This window comes from Theileria annulata, chromosome 2 (genome assembly GCF_000003225.4).
Source record: "Theileria annulata chromosome 2, complete sequence, *** SEQUENCING IN PROGRESS ***".
NCBI classification, from domain to species: domain Eukaryota; phylum Apicomplexa; class Aconoidasida; order Piroplasmida; family Theileriidae; genus Theileria; species Theileria annulata.
In genome coordinates, this window is record NC_011099.1 from 1932033 (window position 1) to 1949060 (window position 17028).

Sequence of the window (17028 nt, forward strand, 5' to 3'; positions counted from 1 at the left end):
TATAAGATATATTGGTATATATATTAATATTTTGGGGTCAACAATACCATTACTAAAGATAATAATAATACTAATAACAGTAATACTTCTAATAATATCTACACCAACTAACTATAAATTACTGGGTTTGTCTTTTTTGATTATAAAAGTCGATGTTGTAACTCACTTTAAATCATCTAATTAAACCCAATAGATCTATCTTACTAATACAATATTAGAACCCATTAAAACTGATGAACCAACTTTTCCAGATTAATGTCAGTCTAAACCTGAAGAAGATGAAGATAAAAAAGGTGAAACTTCTAAATTTAAGGGACATAAATCTAGATTTAAGAAATCTAGTACAATATTATGTTGTTTGTCAGACAGATAGTTCTATTTTTGGTTGGATCATTACTACTGGAACTGGTAACGATAGGAATGATTTTAATTTTCTGAATTAAATATATTGACATTTGGATTTAAATTTTAATATTTAAATATTTTAACCTCAAAACATAAGATAATCTCATTCTCTGTAACTGATACATCTTAACGACAGTTAATTATGAATCATACCTTTAGTTATCTAATTTTCATTATTTATAGTAATATTACGTAGTTAAGGTAATAATTTGATCAGATTTATTTGAATATCATAACTTTATTTATATTAAGATCTGTAAGTAGTTATGGTATGGTAAACGAATTATATGGTATGAACAAAACTATTAAACTAGATAAATAAACATGATCAATATAGATTTGATGAAAGTATATGAAACAACTTACACACTTGAAAAATAATTAATCACAACATGATAATTATCTATATGGTTTCCCCAGGAATTAATTAGATATTAATATTATTGACCAATGAAAATAACTAAGATATACAAATTTATTCTACAATTTATTCTGGTTTATCAGTGTATTACAGTAGTGTATTGTTCTGATAGAGCTGGTGAAGGTGCAACTAGTGGATTAATACCAATAACTCTTAACATCAGTAATGCTGCAACAATAGAAATTGATCATTATAAAGAAGGTGAAAATTTTAGAACATTCAAGGCTAGACCTGGTTACATGATCTCCAAGATTTTGAAGAAAAACGTGAATATCTGGACTGCCCAACCAGAAGATAACGCACTTAAGGCAGTGTTGATGGGATCTGGTAAAGAGCCTAAATACCTTGGTATTTTACTAAAGAGTGGTAACTTTGCATTGCTTAGAAAATTTGAAAAAGGAAAACCTTACGGAGATATTACTAATACAAGAGTTGATATGAGTAAAGTGAAGATGTTTAATAGAACTGGTGAAGAAATAGATTCAACTCAGTATATTGTTGACATGTTAGGTTTATATTTTGTTTATGAATTTAAAGATGGAGTGAATTGTCATAAGATACTTTACTCGGATAGAGTAGTTTATGAATATGAATTAAATCCAGAATTTGGATTGTTAAAGGGAGTATACCTAGATCTTTTTATGAATGATTTTAATATTGTAAATGAAAATGATACATCAAAGAAATTAGATATGGATGGTGGTGTGTCAATTCCACAACATGTACCAGTACATCCTAATCATTATCCAAAGGAAATTAAACTAATTGGATATCAACCTGTAGATCCATTTGATCCATTTAATTCAGCAAATTTTTCTGAAGTTTTTTCTACAAGATATACTGTCACCATGGCTGGACTAGAATACGAATATAACATAAGTAATATAAAATGTTCTATGGTTAAGTATAATGATTCTACCATTTGGGAAAAATCTCCTGAATCAAATATTTATCCAATATCAATGAAATTTCATAGACTAAAAAATGTTATCTTACTTAGGTTTGCGGATTACTTTATTAAATTAATACTAAAGGATAATGACTGGCAATCAAAAAAATATCATTATGAAAAAAAAGAACCTGAAGATGAAACGATTGGTGCCGTAGGAGGTGAACCTGCTCCGACTGTATATTTGAGTCCAGAAGAATTGAATGCTCTTTCTAAATGTAAAAAAATTGATATAGACCTTGAAAAATCTATAGGTAACGATTATATTCAACGTTGTGAAGATATTGAAACATCGAATGGTTTTTTTCTGGCAAAAGAAGGAAATGTATTAAATTCAATAGTATGTAGTAATGAATTAATTTGGCAAGCTGGTGAAGGAGAATATTGTAAAGAAGTATTTGTAGATGATTTATTAGTTTCTAGTTGCAGATATGTTAGTGTAAAACTTGTAGATGGAACATATAATCATTTCACAAAAACAGGAAATAAATGGACAAGAACACAAAATGGAATAGTATTTGATCTTAAAGCTGAAGAATCAACATTTCTTTATAGATGTGAAATTGATGGTGATATTAAAATCTTTACTAGAAAATTAAACTTCATATTTATATCGGCAAGATATAATGAAAACATGATTTGGGAAGGAAACCCAAATGAGAACTCAAGTAAAATAGTTTTAAAGGGCAAGGGTAAGAAGAAAAAGTATATAATATTACTAATTAATAATGAAAATTTTATTTTATTTTACAAAAGTGGTAAAAAACAGCCCTGGGAAAATATCACACATACAAGACATAGAATGAATAATTTGAAACTTTTTAAATCAGATGGTACAGAAATTGAAAAGAGTGAATATAATGTAGACTTATTAAAAACTTCATTCTCATACATATTTAAGCCAGAAGTTAAATGTCACACAATTAAACATGATGATAGGGAATTATGGAATTATTATGATCCAGAAACCAGAAAAAGATATCCAACGAGTATAAATCTTGAATTGACTACTAATGAACTAAAACTTAAATTTGATCACAATATAGAAAAAAAATTGAATATAACTTAATTCCATAATATCAAACTGATAATAGCAATTAATGTCTTTAATGACATTTAATTATCAAATACTACTTGATAATATATTTTAATGTTTATACTATTTAATAATTAGAATATAATGGACAGTATTTTTTATAATTTATTTATATCTATTCAACAATAGTTTAAAATTTATATAAACAATTTAAATATAATTGTGTCAAATCGTATTAAATATATTACATTAATTTAATTAATATTATTGTTTATACTATAATATTTGGAGATCCCCCATTATTATATTATTAACCAATAATATTATGGATAGATATTTAAATTATAAATGTGTACTTATATTGATACTTATCAAATGTGTATACTGTTCTGATAAACCAGATAATCTACACACAGGCCCTATAGTCAGCTGTGATAGTGATGAAGATAATTTTGAGGTAACAGAAACTGAACAATCTTGTCATGAAGAAGAACAAGATTTTACAAATCCAATAGATGTAAATGAAGAGTCTGATTCTTCTTTTGAATCTACCGAAAACTTAGAAACTGAAGTTCCAGATTTAAATACACTGATGTTGTACAGATTAGATGAAAAAGGTAATATCTTTCCAATGGATGTCAGTTGTTATTATATCAAGACATATGACTCATATGGATTTAAATTTGTACTTACAAAACTTATTGAGAAAATAGAATTTAATGGACAGACAATATGGATTCATGAACCAGGAATGGATTATCCTTTGTCATTTAGTTACAAGATTAAATTTGTTAGATTTGCTCTATCATTTAATGAAGAAATATTGTCAATATCATATGATTCAGGAAATTGGACTAGAAAAACATACCCAATTCCAAAAGAACTAAAATTTTATACACAAAATGAAGATGGCGAGAATGTTATTATAAATAGAAATGATTATATAGTAGATTATACTACTTATGGAAATATTAAATTTACATTCATGGAAAAAGCACAATGTAAATCTATTTATTACGGAGATATAAGAATTTGGGTACACAAAGATGGAACTGATAAGATTAAAGCACTTGCGTATTATAATCCCTTCAAATTCATATTTATAATTGGTACTAAATTGTATCTAGGTTTATTAATAAATGGTGAAATAATAATAAAAAGAGATAGTAAACTAAGAAGAAGACAATTCAAAATTTTTTAATATTGAATTTATAGATTTTATGGTAAACTAAAGATTAACAGATTTTAATTATAATAAATAAAGTAAATTGATTTTATAATTGATTTAATAGTTAAAAAACTAAAAAAAATGTAAAAAAAATGAATATTGATGATTAAAAGGTTAATTTGGGAATAGTTTGTTTGTTCATGATAGTTGGACATAATCAATAAATAGGCAAAATCTAATAATTATTCCCCATGGTATATATAGATCAATATAAATACAATATTTTTGTTAGAAATGAGTATATCAATTGTTTACAGAATATTATTTATGATGATTGCCTATTTAAAGAATAATCTGTTTGTAAAAGGTGCTGATAAACTTGGTGAGAATGAAAGAGAATATATAAGTGATGGTGAAGATAATTTTGAGGTAAATGAAAATTATTTAGCCGGATCATCACAATTCCATTCTATTAAATCAATTAATCAAGAATATCCAAGTACCAGACATCAATCAATTAATCATATAGATATTGGAGAAGATATAGATCAAGAATATGATCCAAAACTTATTCACGCATCAGAATTGGATATTAAATCTAAAATTAGTGAACATCACTTTGACTATAATAATGTCAACAATAATCTTGGTATTTACAGAGCTAAAGATGGATCTGGATTTAACAAAGTCAAACAAAATAAAAATGAAATTTGGTATACACCATATAATGAAGATCTTGCCTGTACTGTCTTAGTTCATGGAGTTGGTTCCCCTAAAAAAGTTATTACCATATTTACATTAACTAAACAAGTTCATATGTATAAAAAGTCTGGTAAAAATAAACCATGGGAAAAATTTAAACTGGATGTTTTTGGGAAGTTAACATTAGAAGATGAATTTCGACTTACCAATGATGAAGTTTTTGATTTAAATGGTCTAAATGTAGGACGAGATGAAACATATAATAGAGCGGATATAAAAATATTAGCTGATGATCCTTCTAATCCAAAAAACTCAATAGAAGTAGACCCTTTAAAAGTCAATGTTAAGAAATATATTTTGGGAAATTATCTACATGAAATTGACGATGACGTAACTTGTAAGGAGATACTAATACGAGGAGTAAGTGCATGGAAGTATAATGGAGATGAAAAGCTAAGAAAATTCAGATATCAAAGTGATTCCAATACGTTGATTTTATTATTCAATAATTGTTTAGTATCATGTTATCAAATTCAATCTGGTAATTACATTCAGATTAAGCATGAAATTCCTCCTATAACACTTTTTGGAAAGGATCAATATGGTAACAAATTTCAACTCAATGAAGATCAGTACAGAATTGACTTATGTAGATATAGTAACGTTCAATATATATTTAACGGCAATGTAAAATGTACTGAAGTTAGATTTAATGATGAGCTAGTATGGAAACAGGAACCTGGTTTACCACATGCTACACAAGTAAGATGTTTGCCAGGAGACCGTTTAGAAATTATGTTTGGAAAAAGGGGTTATATTTTCAAAAGATCACCAGAAGTTAGATGGTTTACAGATTATCATATAGTTCCAGAAGTTAAAACTGGACCAATAATGAAATCATATAGAGAGTTAATGTAATTTCAGACATGGTTAAAATATTAGATTCAGAAACATTTTTAGTAATATTTGATAAAATAAATTAATAGACATTTCATTTAATGTTATTAAGAATTTATATTTTATATTATTGGTTTATAATAATTATAAATAATAAATTTAAATATTTTTATCAGAATAAATCCATATGAAATATAAAAACAAAAAATTAATAAAATGTAAATATATAAATATAAATAATAAAATAAATAATAATAAAACAAGTTATAAATAATATAATTAGTAGTAATCTATAATAAAATGAGATAAATAGTATTATTATATCATTATATATATTTGTAAGAGGGTATAAATCTATAAATGTTAATAAGTTGGGTATATAATAATCAAGTTGATATAAAGATATCTTTTAGTACAATAATTAGACTTTGTAAATTTTCAAAAATAAACTATTATTATAAATCATTGTATGATATATAATCATAAAATAACATAATTTGAATAAAAATTATATTAAGTAATTAATAATATCAAGTAACTCAAATATATCTAATTTTTGTGATTTATTTGTAATTAATCAATAATTAAAAGATTAAATCGTTTATCAAAGGTTGTTTTTAATAAGAAACCTGGATATATTGTTATAATTTCAATTATTTTATTACTAATCTAATAATCAAGTTGTTTGTTGAATTCTAGACTATTCTTAATTTTTAGATTCCCCATGATTAAAATTGTTCTATAATTAAACAACGATGAAGAACGTTATATTTAAATCTGTATTAATATTGATAATAATCAAATCAGTATATTGCGGTGATAAACCGAAAGATACGAAAAATTTCAAAGGTGTAGGTGATCTGGAACCCATTACAGATACAGATCCCAATTTAAGTAATGATAGTGACGATGAAAACTTTGATGTAACAGAAACTACTGTACAACCAGAAACTATTCCAGTAGAAGTTGGATCAGATGAAGAAACAGTAGATGAAGAATTAATAGAACATAAATTTGTAGAAGCTGGTATAAATCTCGAAAATGAAAAATATATATTAGACATTACTAAATTTGAGTCAAAAAATTATGATTGTATCAAGAAAAAAAAAGTAGATAAATATATTATTAAAAATGGCTCCAAGTTTTACATAGTAAAATCTGGAGATCATATGATATGGAAATCACGGAATCCTGAAGTATATGGTAAAAAAGTAAATGTAAAAAAAATTAATGAAGATATAAAGACAATGAAAATACAGATGTGTGATGATACAATAAAAGACTTTTATAAAATTGAAGTCATATATCCTTGGGAAGAAATAACCGCACATAGTAATGAGCAATTTATACTAGATATTGAAAATAAAAGAGGAAATGAAGACTATGATTTTGTTAAAAATAAAGAATTTTGTAAATACACGGTAAGAGAACATTACAAGTTCATTGCTATTAAATCATCCAATAAAATAATTTGGGCAACTCACAATCCAAATACCTTTGCAACTGAGGTAATTGTAGAAGGAAGTGGTTTTGGAACAGTAACAGTTACTATCTATCTAAATACTGGTATAAAAATGATGTATCAAAGATTTACTTATTTTCATTCTTGGGAATACATAACACCATATGTTTCTGGTGATTGTGATTTGGATGTCACAACTATGAAATCAACTGATGACTATGAATTTGTTCCTGAAAAAAATGATTTAAAATATATCTGTAAAGGAAATTATAAATTTAAGTCGATTAAATGTTCAGAAGATATCATATGGTACACAAGAGATCAGGATGTTTATGGTATAGAAGCTATATATATAGGAAATGATTTGTTAGATCAATGGCTAACTATTATTATGAATGATGGAAGTAAACTTACCTTTTACAAATCAACGAAATATGAAATTTGGGAAAATACTACAGCAGGTTTTGCAGATGTTATTCGGATATTTGCAGAGTCTGATGAAGAGCGTGGTGTATTAAAGCCAATGGATTCTACAGAATATACTGTCACTACATTTGATGGAATCAGATATGTATATGAATTTCATGTAGCCGATTGTAAAAAAATTTCATTAAAAAATAAAACTGTTTGGCGTCATACACGTCAAATCCCATATCCATTATTTATGATATTTAACAAACAAGAATCAAAAATAACACTAAGATTTGAAAAAAGCTTGTTCGTAGCAAGTATAAAACATGATGATGTTGAAAAGGAAGATTATGTAGAAAAGGATGATTATGATATTTCAGAACTTAAACTATATAAACTTGATGAATATGATGAACCTGTTGAAATAACTCCTAATAACTCTAGTGTCGAATTAATTAAGGAAAATAAGTTTCTATATTCACTTAAAAAAACAGTAGAATGTACTATGATCCAAGTTGAAGATAGACCAGTTTGGAATCATATCGATGGTCAAGAACATCCAAAATCAATAACATACAATAAAAATAATAATATCCTTAATGTAAACTTTGAAGATCATTTTATAGATATTGTTCTAGAATGGGATGAATGGATATCAAAAATGTATTCTCATGTTAAAGAACTTAAATTATACACTGATAATGGTGAAAATACTGTAATACCTATGAAAAATGAATTATATAAAATCAACGATTCTTTACAAGAATCATATTTAATTGAACTCCTGAAAGGATCTAAATGTTCTAAAGTTAAGTGTAAAGAAATGACAATTTGGAGAAGAGAAACTAATGAAAATTATCCAAATTGTATAGAGTATGATTATTCACGTGAAAAAAAAATAATGATTCACTTTGATACACATTTTAATAGTTATCAAATTAAAGAAAATAAGTGGGTACAAGATAAACAAGAAATACCAATAATTGAATTGGTTATATTCGATCAATCAGAATCAACAATTAAACTAACTTTGGATGATTTCTCTCTTGAATCAACACCTGATAAATCATATAAACATGAAATTAAACATGGAATAAAATGTATAAACATTAAAGTGTTTGGAACAACAATTTGGGAAAAAACAAATGCAGACGGTTTTCCTAAATCAATAACTACTATTGGTCTAAATAAGATTTTAGTTAATTTTGGAGATTATATGATTATATTTAAAAGATCTGAATGTAAATATCGTTTAATAAATGTAAAAAATTTGAAAGGATAAGAAAAATTAAATTTTTCAAATAATTTATAAAATTTCTAGATTAGATAAAAATATTATATAATAATTTTGTTAAAATTTATATTAGTTAGATATTTTAAAATTATAAAAAATTTGATTTTTTAATTTTGTTTTTATTTACAATATTAAAAATAAATAATAATTTTAATATACATAATATATAATAATTATAATATATAAACAAAAATTTAAAATATGGAATGTTATTGTCTAAAATATAAGGAAAAAATAATAAATTTTATATTTTATATTGAATAAAATTTCATAAATAAATATTTAAACAATTATAAATGTAATTTTTAAAACTAATTATCTCATTTGTAAATAATTTATAAATTTACAAATTTATTTGTAATTTATATTTTAAATTATATACATTTTAACATATTTCCCCATGGAATAATATTATGACTATAGAAATAATGAATGTATGTGTGTGGTATAGATATATAATAATATTTATACTAATTGGAAGTGTTAAATGTGGAGATCAAGATCCTGATGAAATTTCTGGACCTGATGATGGAGATGATGATAATTTTGATCTAATTACAAATGAAATGGAATCATTAGTAACTGAAGAAGATGAAACAAATGATGAACCTAATGATAATATTACATCTTCAGAAGAAATTCAAGATATTACACAACAATTATATAATCCTAATGATCAACAAACAGAATATTTACAAGGTGAACAACAATCTCATGTTTATGATTCTGTTTATTATGATTCATATAAACCTATAGAATATTTTTATCAACCTAGTTTACAATATAATCAACCTCCATATCAATATTATACCTATTACGACCAAAGTTATGGAGGATATAGATATCATCAATATCATTATGGGCTTGATTCATCTACGAATTATTACCAACTATCAAGATGGAATTATAAATATAATACTGAATATTCAAATTATGAACAAAGTTATTCAGGACCACAAACTAGTGAGACTAGTGAACCCACACAAGAAACCACACAAGAACCTACTAAAACAATAAAGCCTAAATATAGTTATAAATATAATAGACCAACAAGACGTCATCAACATCAAGATGAACCACCATCACAATATGAACAACCTATACACATACTAAAACGACAAGAACCAACTCAACTAACTACAGAACCAGCTGAATTAGAACCAGAAACTATTCCAGTAGAAATTGGATCAGATGATGAAGAACCTCAAGAGGAACCTAGTGGACCTGGAGATGGTGATCAACCACCAAAGGGACCTGAAGAAGGAGCTGAAGGTGATGATGAGGAAGAAGAAGATGAAGATGTTAAAAGGTGTAATACAATAACACTTTTGAAGATGAATGAGGAAGGTGAATTAGTTGAAATGATTATGAAAGAAGATTACAAAATTACATGGATAGATCATAATATAACAAAATATAAATTATATGTAGAAGTTGAATTGATACTTTGTGATGATGAAGTACTCTTTAGTCATTATTATGGAAAAAATTATCCTTTATCAATGCTTCATAATAGAACAACAAATACTTTTGTATTAGATCTTTATAATGTATTTATGTTAGTTAAAAATTACAAAGGGAAATGGATAAAACGTACAAGACATGTTCTAAATTATGTTAAACTTTATACTAAAGATTATTATGGTAATGATGTTTTAATAACTAAAAAACATTTTTATCTTGATCTAACAGAGAAATGTTCGTTTAAATATTCATTAAAGACAGGAGCAAGGTGTTGTAAAGTTATGGTTAGAGATCTATTAGCATGGGAAAAGGATCCTGAAGAAGAATTTCCATTATCAATTTCTATAACGAGATTAATGAATGTGATGGTAAAATTTAAAAATTATATTGTTGTATATGGGAAAAGAGGTGGTAAATATAAATTAGTATATTCTAAGTATATATAAACGAAATATAAATAACATTAAATCCAAGAAATATTTGTTAATTTTATCTAAAAATATTATAATGATCTTAAGAATGTAATAATTACAATTTTCATTATGTAAATTTAATATTTTACTAAAATATTAATCTAATTTAAATTAAATAATCAATAATATAAATAAATTACTATTATAATAAAAATAAAACTAATTTTATATATAAATGTATATAATCATATAATTAATATTAAATTATTATTAATCCGGTGAAATCTGGAAGAATTCATATTAGATCCCCCATGGATCATAACTCTATTACTCAAATAATGAATAAATATGATATATATTTTTGTATATTTATATTCATATTAATAGAATGTGTACACTCTCAGGATAAAAATTTCTATAAAACCGAACCTATTAATGAAGAAAATGAAGAAACAAACGAACCAACAGATATAACAGAACATACTGATGAAAGTACTCATCCATCAATTGTTTTAGGTTATGATAATTATGTTCCACAACCTACTACACATCAATCAGAATACCCAATTGATTATGAACAACATGTATATGAACAATATTTTTATGATTATGGAGCTAGTGGTTATTATACTGGTTATGAACAGGAACCTAGTCAACCAGTTAATATACCACCACCTGAACAACCTACAGAACCAGAACCAAGTTATCAACCTACTCAACAATATTATCCTGAACCATATCAACAGTATCAAGGATATCTTCCATATCAACCTTATAAAGATGGAGAATATAACCAGTTTCCAATTACTCATCTGGAATATATGCCTTATTATATTCCAGAACAAGAGCCAATATTCTATTATGTTCCAACTTCTGAATTTCCAAATCAACCACAACAGATTCCATTACCAGAAACAGTACCAGATATTTATAATCCACAACACATTTTACAACCTAGTGGTTATCAACATTTCGAACCTACTGAATCACAACCTCAGGAGCCTATAACTGAATCTGGACCTAGTGAATCTGGACCTAGTGAATCTGAACCTACTGATGATGAAGAAAATAATTTCGATACAATAGTTAAGGAATTAGAAAAATTAATTGATGATGATGAAACAGATGATCAAGCAGATGATCCAACAGTAGAATCTGTTGAATATGGTAATACTAATACTGATGGAAATGACAGTGAAGATGAAAATTTCGAAGTAAAAGAGAATGATGAAGAATCTACTGTACCTGAACTATCTAAAGAAGAATCTTCAGTTGAAAAATATACTGGTGACCCTAAAGATAAAACTGTATATGGAATTGCTGATCCAGTCAAAGAATGTAAGAAAATTAATCTTTTTAAAAGAGATAGTTGTGGACATTTTGTGTCAATGGTATGGCCTGGAGAATTTGAAAAAATTGAAGATCGTTATATTATAAAATGGAAGAATTTCAATCATCTGGAAGCTGTAAGATGTGATGATAGTTTCGTATGGAAACGTGGTCCAAGTGAACCACGTCCAGTATCATTGGCATATCATAAAACTGATTCTTGTTTTATTTTTGGATATGAAAGTGAATTTGTCTTAATAAAATGGATAAAAGTTAAATGGTCAAAAAAAGCGAGAAAATTACCAGAATATATTAAATTTTACACTATAGATTCAGAAGGAAATGATGTTGAACTTACACGTAATGATTATACAGTTGAAGTAAATATTAAAAAAAACATTAGATATAAATTAAATGATTGTAAATGTACTAAGATTATAGTTAGAAATATGGTGGTTTGGGAAAATAAATATGATAATAATTATCCCACATCAGTAATGTATATTTTAAGCACAAATGTTTTGATATTTTTTAATAATGTTATTCTTTCATTTGGAAAAAGACATGGTAAATATGTATTAATGAAAACAATTAACAAATAAATAATTTATTGATTTAAATATTCATAATAAAAATATATTATTAATATTATTAATAAAATTATATATATTAATCCAAAATCTGCAAGTATTATAAATTAATAAATAATTATTAAATTTATATGTCAAGTTCGTATAATTATTAATACCAGATCCACAATGGATTAAGTATAAATTATAGAATAAATATTTATATTGATATATACATTTATATTAGTTGTTAATTTTACATTTTCATTAACGCCCTACTTTAATTTATTTATAAAAAAATAATAATGGAATGAAATGACAAATTTTACAAATTTTAATAATATTATTATAAATAAAATAGGGAGATTTTTTGATATGATTATCATATTTATTGTATATAAATATATTTAATTAATTTAATTAATATATTGTTTAAACTATAATATTTGGAGATCCCCCATTATTATATTATTAACCAATAATATTATGGATAGATATTTAAATTATAAATGTGTACTTATATTGATACTTATCAAATGTGTATACTCTTCTGATAAATCAGATGATCTACACACAGGCCCTATACCCAGTTGTGATAGTGATGATGGAAATTTTGAGGTATCTGAAACTACTGAAAGACTAAATAAAACTACTCTGAATGAAACTATAACTGAAACTACTCAGAATGAAACTGTTAGTGATATAGCAACACAAACAGATCCACAACAACCAACTCAACCAATAGTATATTATTTAGTAGAACCACATCCAACAATTCAACAACCTACTCATTCAGGATATGAACCACAACCTCAACAACCTCAACATCCTCAACCTTATACTGCACATCAGTATCCAGGATATCAACCTATACCTATACAACAACCTATACCACGACCACAACTAGAACACTATGGAACAGGATATGGACCAATACCAATTCAACAACCAATACCTCCACCACCAATACCTGTGACTATACCAATACCCCATCCATATGAACCACATCCAATATATCAGTCTGGACCTTATGGACCTTATCAAACTCAACCACCTCAAGGTACAGGTTATTATGGAACACAACAACCAATACCAATTCAACAACCTTATCAGCCTTATCAAGAACCTCAAATACCAATTCCAATTCCATATCCACAAATTCATATACCAGAACAACATATTCAACCACAGCCACAAATTCAACAACCTTATGGACCTCAACATCAACAACATCCACCAATTCATCAGCCTTATGGACCTATACCACAGCCAATACCTATACCTATACTACAACCTATACCTCGACCACAACATCCACCACTACAACAACCTTATGGACCACAAATACCTCGACAACAAATACCTTATCAACATCCACCACTACAACAGCCTATACCACAAATACCACAACATCAACAAATACCAATTCATACACCACCGCAATCACCTCATCAAGGATATCCAATACCTTATCAACCTATTCAACCTCCACCAGAACAAGGACATCAACACCCTATTCCAATTCCACGACAACCAATTCCATCAATAAGATTAACTACTTATGGACCTCCTAGATTTAGACCACAAGTACCAATAAGATTAACTACTTACGGACCTCCTAGATTTAGACCTAGAGGAATACCAGGACCTATAATTCAGAGACCAACTTATATGCCAACTACTGAATCCATCAATTATGGTCCAACTCAACAAACAATTCCAACTGAAGAACCTAGTCAGGAAGACTCTAAAGAATCTACTGAACCTACTCAAACAATGGAACCTACTGAAACTCAAGACTCTAGTCTACCTACTACTCATGAACCTATTGATGAACCTACTCAAGCTGAAGAACCTACTAAAGAACCATCTGCTGAAACATCTACTCAAGCTAATACTCAAACTGAACCAATACATACTACTGAAGAATTAGAGCCAGAAACTATTCCAGTAGAAATTGAATCAGATGAAGATGAAGAACCTCCAAAACCTCCAAGTGGACCTGGAGATGGAGATCAGCCACCAGATAAACCTGAAGAGGGAAGTGGAGAAGAAGGAGATGGAGAAGAACCTGAAGAAGAAGAAGGAGAAGATAAAAAACCACCTGAAATAATAAGGACATGTAAAACAATAACATTTATGAAACTGAATGAGGAAGGTAAATTAGCTGAAATGATTTTGGAAAAAGATTATAAAGTTAGATATTATAATGAAAATGTGGTAAAATACATATTTGAAAAAACAGTAAATAAAGTAATGTGTGATGGTGAAATTGTTTATGAGAAATTAACTAATCATCCTTATTGTAGATCTGTAATTTATAATAAATGTTCAGAAAATTTTATATTTAGGCATGATAAACATTTTATATTAATAAAGTTAGTTAATAAAATATGGAAAATAGCAAGGAAGAGGAAATATCCAAAATATATAAAATTTTTTGCTAGTAATGATAATGGTAAATTCGTTCAAATTGCTGAAGAGTTTTATATTGTTAATGTTAGATCAACAGGAACCTTTAAGTATACATTTACAAAAGATGTAAAGTGTGTTAAATTAGTATTTAAAAAGCAACTAGTATGGGAAAAAACTGATATTGATGAAGGATATCCAACTGGATTTTCTGTTTCTGAAAGATTGAGAATTATTCTCATTTTCAAAGGATATTTTAATATATATGAAAGATCTGATAAGATATATAGAAAAACATATTCAAGTCGGGATGGATTATCTTGATTTAAATATTTCGGTTTAAAAGATATAATTTAACAGAGTATATTAATAGATCTTAATATTATTACAACACAATTTATATTGTTTTATTAATTTTTTAAAGAATATATATAATTTGATAAATTTATTTTTTCTAGTAAATGTATAATCTAGTAATGATAATATTGTATATAAATATTATTTAATTAATTTAATTAATATATTGTTTAAACTATAATATTTGGAGATCCCCCATGAATATATTATTAACCAATAATATTATGGATAGATGTTTAAATTATAAATGTGTAATTATATTGATACTTATCAAATGTGTATACTCTTCTGATAAACCAATTAACACACATATAACTACTGGAGATGGTAGTGATAATGAAGAAGATAACTTTGAGGTAACAGAAACTACTGAAATAACTGAAGGAGTGACTGGAACTCAGACTGAACCTGTTAAAGATGTAGAAACACAAACAGATCCACAACAAACTCCTCATCCAATAGTATATTATTTAGTAGGACCACATCCAGAACAACAACCTATAGGTCCCCAGGCATATTATCAGCCAGTATATCAACAACCTTATCATCCTATTCCACCACAATATTATACAGGATATGGTCCTCCTCAACCATATTATCCAGGACCTTATGAACAGTATCAACCTTATCAACAAGCATATCAACCTCATCAACAGCCACAACCACAGCCACAATACTATCCACACCCAGGATATCAAGTACCCTATCAACCTTATCCGCCTTATCTACCACAACAACCAACTTATCAGCCATATCCAGGATATCAAGTACCCTATCAACCTTATGGACGTCCACCACCAATTCAAGGACCTACTCCACCTAAAGAACAATCAGAACAAATAACTCGGCGACGACCTAAATTTAGACCTAAAGATCAACAAGGACAATTTGGATTAGGAGGTGATGAAATAACACAAGTTGTATCTAAAGAACCTAAATTTTGTAAAGCAATAACTCTTATGAAGAAGAATGAGGATGGTAATTTAGTTCAAATGACTGAAAAAGATTACAAAATACTCTTTGAAGATAATAATATAACAAAATATGAGCCCACATGTGATGTTGAACAAGTACTTTGTGATGATGATAGTGTTTATGAGCATAGGCCTGGAGATCCATATTCCACACTGATAAACTATAACATATCAGAAAATAAATTTATACTTAAACTAGTAGATGGGTTCTTATTTTTTAAGCATAGACACGGGAAATGGTTACCTTCAAAACATAGAATTCCGAACTACGTTAAATACTTTTCAAAAGATTCTGAAGGTAATGATGTTGAAATAAATTCAGAAAACTATGAGCTTGAACTTAGTTCAACGGGAGCAATAAGATGTGAATTTAAAGTTGGTGTACAATGTTATAAAATTTTGTATAAAGATACAAAGGTATGGGAGAAGAGTTCTATTGAAAAATTCCCTTCGTTGATATCATATACGATCAAGGAAGATTTCATGATTTATTACGATAATACAGTTAAAATATATAAAAGATATGGTAGAAAATTTGTGCTGTTTAGTACTAGGCCAAATAAAAAATATTATAAATCGCCTTGAATACAAACAAAATTCCTTAATTATATAATATAATATAAAATTAAATTTGAATTTATTTTTCATAAAAATATCCATAAGATTATTTTAATAAATTAACATATCCTAATTATAAATATAAAAATGAACAATTTATTAAAGTGTTGTTAATTAAATATATTTAATTTTTATTAACATTAATCT

The 17028-nt window shown here is 26.7% G+C and overlaps 8 protein-coding genes across 8 annotated transcripts, besides 6 other annotated features; all 8 read left to right on the forward strand.

Annotated features, from left to right (window-relative positions):
- Window positions 1-855: 855 nt before the first annotated feature.
- On the forward strand, window positions 856-2844 carry TA11415 (SfiI-subtelomeric fragment related protein family member, putative; the record flags this gene model as incomplete). Its single annotated transcript, XM_947596.1, has 1 exon — window positions 856-2844. The coding sequence occupies one exon, from the start codon at window positions 856-858 to the stop codon at window positions 2842-2844; it is 1989 nt and encodes a 662-aa protein (XP_952689.1).
- A 292-nt stretch (window positions 2845-3136) lies between these two features.
- Window positions 3137-3199: a sequence feature (Signal peptide predicted for TA11410 by SignalP 2.0 HMM (Signal peptide probability 0.835, signal anchor probability 0.000) with cleavage site probability 0.828 between residues 21 and 22).
- TA11410 (Theileria-specific sub-telomeric protein, SVSP family, putative) lies at window positions 3137-4012 on the forward strand (the record flags this gene model as incomplete). Its single annotated transcript, XM_947597.1, has 1 exon — window positions 3137-4012. One exon carries the CDS (start codon window positions 3137-3139, stop codon window positions 4010-4012), a length of 876 nt encoding a protein of 291 aa, XP_952690.1.
- Window positions 3905-3964: a sequence feature (1 probable transmembrane helix predicted for TA11410 by TMHMM2.0 at aa 257-276).
- Window positions 4013-4273: 261 nt separating the features above from the next.
- TA11405 (subtelomeric sfi-fragment-related protein family member, putative) lies at window positions 4274-5599 on the forward strand (the record flags this gene model as incomplete). Its single annotated transcript, XM_947598.1, has 1 exon — window positions 4274-5599. One exon carries the CDS (start codon window positions 4274-4276, stop codon window positions 5597-5599), a length of 1326 nt encoding a protein of 441 aa, XP_952691.1.
- A 734-nt stretch (window positions 5600-6333) lies between these two features.
- Window positions 6334-6393: a sequence feature (Signal peptide predicted for TA11400 by SignalP 2.0 HMM (Signal peptide probability 0.717, signal anchor probability 0.000) with cleavage site probability 0.704 between residues 20 and 21).
- On the forward strand, window positions 6334-8733 carry TA11400 (SfiI-subtelomeric fragment related protein family member, putative; the record flags this gene model as incomplete). The annotated part of the gene is made up of 1 exon (XM_947599.1): window positions 6334-8733. One exon carries the CDS (start codon window positions 6334-6336, stop codon window positions 8731-8733), a length of 2400 nt encoding a protein of 799 aa, XP_952692.1.
- A 425-nt stretch (window positions 8734-9158) lies between these two features.
- Window positions 9159-10655, forward strand: TA11395 (Theileria-specific sub-telomeric protein, SVSP family, putative; the record flags this gene model as incomplete). The annotated part of the gene is made up of 1 exon (XM_947600.1): window positions 9159-10655. One exon carries the CDS (start codon window positions 9159-9161, stop codon window positions 10653-10655), a length of 1497 nt encoding a protein of 498 aa, XP_952693.1.
- Window positions 10656-10960: 305 nt separating this feature from the next.
- Window positions 10961-11023: a sequence feature (Signal peptide predicted for TA11390 by SignalP 2.0 HMM (Signal peptide probability 0.930, signal anchor probability 0.000) with cleavage site probability 0.918 between residues 21 and 22).
- Window positions 10961-12553, forward strand: TA11390 (Theileria-specific sub-telomeric protein, SVSP family, putative; the record flags this gene model as incomplete). Its single annotated transcript, XM_947601.1, has 1 exon — window positions 10961-12553. One exon carries the CDS (start codon window positions 10961-10963, stop codon window positions 12551-12553), a length of 1593 nt encoding a protein of 530 aa, XP_952694.1.
- Window positions 12440-12508: a sequence feature (1 probable transmembrane helix predicted for TA11390 by TMHMM2.0 at aa 494-516).
- A 453-nt stretch (window positions 12554-13006) lies between the features above and the next one.
- Window positions 13007-13069: a sequence feature (Signal peptide predicted for TA11385 by SignalP 2.0 HMM (Signal peptide probability 0.701, signal anchor probability 0.000) with cleavage site probability 0.690 between residues 21 and 22).
- Window positions 13007-15256, forward strand: TA11385 (Theileria-specific sub-telomeric protein, SVSP family, putative; the record flags this gene model as incomplete). Its single annotated transcript, XM_947602.1, has 1 exon — window positions 13007-15256. One exon carries the CDS (start codon window positions 13007-13009, stop codon window positions 15254-15256), a length of 2250 nt encoding a protein of 749 aa, XP_952695.1.
- A 230-nt stretch (window positions 15257-15486) lies between these two features.
- TA09420 (Theileria-specific sub-telomeric protein, SVSP family, putative) lies at window positions 15487-16848 on the forward strand (the record flags this gene model as incomplete). Its single annotated transcript, XM_947603.1, has 1 exon — window positions 15487-16848. The coding sequence occupies one exon, from the start codon at window positions 15487-15489 to the stop codon at window positions 16846-16848; it is 1362 nt and encodes a 453-aa protein (XP_952696.1).
- Between the last annotated feature and the right edge of the window lie 180 nt (window positions 16849-17028).